At 55.2% G+C, this 5,143-nt stretch overlaps 1 protein-coding gene across 1 annotated transcript in view; it reads right to left on the bottom strand.

Moving 5' to 3' along the window:
* Positions 1 to 309: 309 nt before the first annotated feature.
* The window catches only part of GLI1 (GLI family zinc finger 1), a 7,818-nt gene continuing 2,984 nt past the window's right edge, over positions 310 to 5,143 (bottom strand). Inside the window, exons 7-11 of the mRNA XM_010007460.1 lie at positions 4,717 to 4,866; positions 4,086 to 4,250; positions 3,382 to 3,618; positions 2,924 to 3,203; positions 310 to 2,576 (exon numbers count right to left, since the gene is read on the bottom strand). Coding sequence (XP_010005762.1) covers positions 310 to 2,576; positions 2,924 to 3,203; positions 3,382 to 3,618; positions 4,086 to 4,250; positions 4,717 to 4,866 — 3,099 coding nt within the window. The remainder of the gene's footprint in view (positions 2,577 to 2,923; positions 3,204 to 3,381; positions 3,619 to 4,085; positions 4,251 to 4,716; positions 4,867 to 5,143) is intronic.

Genomic DNA, 5,143 nt, shown 5'->3' on the forward strand with positions numbered 1-5,143 from the left:
CAGGCAAAGATTCCAGATGCTGTTAACTGAAGGACTCCGTAAAACCAGTTCCCCACATAAGAAAGGTGATCTGAAGTGTCTGATCAGGTTGCAGCTGTCTCTGGGACACAGCGATGTCGCTCCCCTGAGAGAGCCTGACACCCAGACACTGGAGAAGGGGAGTCTCGAGGGGCATTTCTCCACCTGTACCACCTCCACCCTGTACTATGCATAAACCTGCACGAGGGAAAGGATTTCATACCTCCCAGGTGTGGTTTGTCCCCCCTGCTCCCCTGCAGACATGCCCACCTGATGGCTGGTACCTCGTAGTTAGGACAGGGAGTTGAGGAAATGGCTCTCCCCTGCTAGAGTACTCAACATGGAGCTCATGTCACCCACAGCCATGTTAGCACCACCAGACGTAGGCAGCAGGAGACCACCAGCAGGGCTTGGGGGTCCAGGCAGCAGCGTAGTTGTCTCTGGATCTTCCACAATGGCAGCAAAGTCAAGGTGCGTATTTTCCAGGTCCAGGGAATCCAGGCTGTTGGCCACCTGCTCCCCTGAATCCAGGGAGTAATATGGGCTGCCTTTGAGTCCTTCCAAGCTCCCACCATAATGCCTGGGATCCCCACAGCTTGCTGCTGTTTGGCCCAGCAGCTTATGCCCACCTTTGCCCACCTGCACATGTGTGCCCTGGCCTGGGTAATACAGCAAGGCATTACTGGGTCCCTCATGTGTGGGGCAGGCAGGAGGCAAGCGAAGTACATGCCGGGAGCTGGCTTCCACTCCCTCATAGGAATTACTTGGCTGAGCCAGGTTGCCTGTGTAGTTCAGACTGTTTTGGTGACTGGGTGGTTTAGGGCCACCAGGTGGATGTGGCACCATCTCTGGGTTGAAGCATGGGGTATTTAGGAGGTGTTCGGTCTCTGCCAGACCCTGCAGGTGATCTGGTTTGGCTTGGTAACCCGAGTACTTGTGGCTGAGGTACAGTGGTGCTTGCATGACTTGGCACTGCCCAGTTTCACTACTGAGCCCCATACCAGCCTCCCCTCCCTTTGAGGCTAGTTGGTCTCCCCACATCAAAGCCTGCTGGGCTTGTACATAACTACGGACCATCACTTCTTTGGTCTGCATGGTGGGAGTCTGAGCTCTTCGACTGCCCGGGCTCAACATGCCCATGTAACCAACAGATGCCTCAGACTGGTAACCATTGGGCCCTACATTCGTGGCTTGGCCAAATGATGCCGCAGGCTGCACAGACCCAGCAAGCTTGGTGTTTTGGCAGGGAGCAAGTGCTGGTGTAGGTGCTGGGTAACACTGCTCAGATTTGATCTGTAGTCGGCTAAGCCGGTGCCCCCCAGATAATCCACTGTCCTGGCATGAGCTCACACGTTTGGGTTGCTGCCCACAAGAACCGGGTAGTTGGTACTCCGTATTTTGATGGTGACAGTGTGGCCGAGACATGACAGCAGTGGAGGCACTGACACTCGACTGCCTAGAACTCATCTCCAGATCGCCTTGGGGAGGTTCATCCCATGGAACTGGCATGATCCCATTGCCAGCATGCATACTCATGAAGTGCTGGTTCATCTGGCACTGAGGGAGGGAGAACTCAGACTGAAGCAAACCCTCCTCTGTACCTCCATGTCCTCCAGGGTTCAGCTGCATACCCCCCATGGTCCGGTGAGCACTGCTGTAGAGGCCTTGACACTGAAGCTCCACACCTGTCCCCTGGCATGGGAAGCCTTCCTCGGGGCAGTTCAAGTATTGTTCCATCTCTAGCAAGCCAGACTCTGTGCCTGGGCCAGGGCCTTCTATACTCACACTCTCCAGAAAGACATTTTCACTGATGCTGGGTGGGCGTGGGGAGAAGACATGGCGCTGAATATTGGCATCAGAACCACCCAAGGGCTGCAAAGCAGTTCTGCCCACTCCTGGCACATTCACGTTACCCATGCTCTTAAAACGATGTACCTTAGGCACAGTGTGAGGGTTGGCCGCAGTCCGGGCAGGGTCACTGGCCCGCCGTCCACTATTCCGAGGCACCGGGGGAGGGGCAACACTGCCTGCATAGCCAGGGTAGTCATTGGAACTGTGCCTTCGCAGCAAGCCATTTGCAAAGCAGCGAAGTTCAGCTGGCCCAAGGTAGTCCCCAGGTAAGCTGCTGTGGCCACCCATGCCCACCAGTTCCATGCTGGGTAAGGGAGTTGGGGGTGGGCCACCTGTGGCTGCAGCATATTTGGCCTTGAGACGGTAGCGCTGGGCCGGGGTAAGGCTGCCCACACCTGGCAGCCCTCCACAGTGGCTGGCATCACTGGAGCGTCGCGACTCATCCGGAGAGATGGGGTCATAGCCATCTGCCAGGCCCACCCCGCCAGGCATTGCCCCTGCCTCACCACCCAGACATGGTCCAGCCAGGTACGGGGACACCAGGGAGGAGCGCCGGCTCACAGTGTAGGCTGAGCTTACAGTACTGGTGGTGCTGCTCCGGCGCTCATTCAGTGGCATGGCCATCTCTGCTGCCGATAGTGCTGCAATGCGTTGGTGCGAGACAGCCGGCGGCGGCATGGAGATCCCAGGCACCTCCCCAGGCAGGCCTAAGGAAAGAAAAGGAGGAGTTACACAGGGCACTTGGGATACAGTGTGGTACCAGTGGTCAAAGGAACAGGCAGGCACATCCAGTTACCAGGATGTGGCCTCTTCCATAGTTAGTGACTGCTAGGACAGGAAGCAGATTCAAGCCGTGGCAACACAGGGGGCAGAAGATCATTTAGAACCACTTAGGTTGGAAAAGACCTTTAAGATCATTGATGCCAAAGACTGAACGCAGCCCAGATGTGGGGGTCCCCCACTATCGAAAGGAAAGTGTGGAAACCAGTTGTCCCTTGACACAGTGCCCATGGGACTGGCCCTGCATCCAGGTAGGAGGGAACCACAGTCTCACCGGCTCCAGGGATGGCTGGCAAACTCAGGCCCTTGGTAACTGATGGCTTCCTCATCTGCTTCAGTCTGTCTATGCGAAGATTTTCTAGCTTGTGGAGGGCCATGAGCCCTGAGGTGCCCATGGGTTCACCAGGCACCACATCCTCCAGTGTGGACAGATCCTCGTAGCTCCCACCTGCATTGCCCGCCATCTCCACCCCACTGTCATTGTTGGTGGTGCTTCCAAGTGGGGAGTGGTCGCTGCTGCATGACGATTGCCCGCCTGGACTGGGCTGCGGCTTCTAGGAGGTACCCAAAATATTAACCAAGGAAAACGGTGTCAGATATCCACTACACACTTAATGCAGCCTGCCAGCCTGTACCCTGCCAGATGCCGAGATGAGTCTCCTGCCAGGTAAACTGACTCTTCCAACAGGCCTGGCCAGACCTCCCTCCATTGTCACACTCCCAGTTCCTTACCAAAGCCAAATCAGGCACCACAAGTTTGCCATCATCCTTCCGGGCCTCAGTGTCTTTCTCCTGCTTCAGGTCTGGTGGGCCAGTGGGGGTGGGCAGTGTACGGCCTGGCACCACATCCCCTCGGTGTTTCTTGGTGACATGGGCATCAGGGCCATGCACTGTCTTCACATGTTTGCGGAGGGAACTGGGGTCTGTGTAGCGCTTGGTGCAGCCTGGAATCTTGCACACGTATGGCTTCTGCCAGGTAAAACAGGTAGGCACGGTGGAGGGGAGGGTGCCCTAGAGACCCCTCTAATAATAATAATAAAGTACCGCTGGGCAGGAAATACATCCCCCTCCCTGAGTAGGCCCAAGAACTGAGGGAACTGCAGATGGAAAGGGATCAAAGAGGTTCAGGCCTCTTGGAGGGGGCATATTAGGTGCCATAGCAAGGCCTTAGAGGAGCTCATAGGGAGCCAGAGGAAGAATGCAAGGATGGTGATCCACAGGGGTGGGGCAGGGAATAAAGGGAGCTTAGCAGAAACGTAGGTGACCAAGGAAAGAAGCAGGGGCCACACTTCATCAGAGCATGAAAAGAGGGAGTTGGGTAGACAGGAAAAAAAAAAAAAAAATTAAAGAATGCAGAGAGCTTACAGAGTACAAGACTAGACAGGAGGCATAGCAGGAACCCAAAGGGGTGCAGTAAGGCTAAGATAGGTCTGTACCTCATTGGAGTGAGTGCGGTTTTGATGCTTGGCCCGGTCAGAAGCATTGGAGAAGGCCTTGTTGCAACCGTCATGTTCACACACATAGGGTTTTTCTCCCGTGTGTGAGCGCAGATGTGTCTTGAGGTTCTCCAGGCGTGAGTAGGCTTTGTTACAGCCCTCAAACTGTGCAGGTAAGCAGGGTGAAACATGCCACACACCCACAACAGACCCTGTACCACATCACCCCCATGCTACATTACCACGGCCTATCTACCATGGACACGTACCACCCCTCCCAATCAACACACCTGCCCTCCTTCACCGGCACGTCCCCACAACACTGCACAGCCCTTTACCCTTCTGGCCTATGTCACACCACCTCACTATGCACTGGCCATATGGCCATGCTGTACCCAAACTGCTACATATCTCTACCTCACATGCATCTCTGCCATGCGACTGCTCTGGCCTAGCATACATGAACCCCATTCTATCATGCACATGACCACCCTGTCTGTCCCACCTCATTTTTCCCACCATGTGTCCCCCTCAATATTATGTCAGGTGAGGGTGGGGGGGCACCCTGGCCTGAGCTCTGTCTGGTGTGAGGCACCACAGCTTAGCTTTGCAAAGGCTCATGCCAGCTCACCGTGCATTTGTGAGGTTTCTCGCCTGTGTGACGTCGCATATGCACCACCAACATGTACTGAGCCTTGAAGGGCCTCTGCTCCCGGGAACATGCTGCCCAGTGGCACACAAACTCCTTCTTTTCCCCATGGATATGCTCATTGTTGATGTGCTGAGGAGAGAGAGACATCACTGGTGGCATTGTGGAGTGTGTCGAGGGTCAGGGAGATACAGACATCTTAGGAAAATATTATGGGAGAAATGCACATGTAAGGACTGGGATGGTGGGTGGAGACATAGGGGTCAGGGGAAAAGAGAGTGGTCAGATGGTGTCTGGAGTAGGCTGGGGATAAAGGAGAGGACTGGGGATTATTTTGGGAGGACTAAAAGATGACACAGGGCTCAAGGTGGTCTGAGGGTGGTCAAGACGATACAGGAGAGTTTGAGTC

Source organism: Chaetura pelagica, unplaced genomic scaffold, assembly GCF_000747805.2.
Source record: "Chaetura pelagica isolate M959 unplaced genomic scaffold, ChaPel_1.0 scaffold610, whole genome shotgun sequence".
NCBI classification, from domain to species: Eukaryota; Metazoa; Chordata; class Aves; order Apodiformes; family Apodidae; genus Chaetura; species Chaetura pelagica.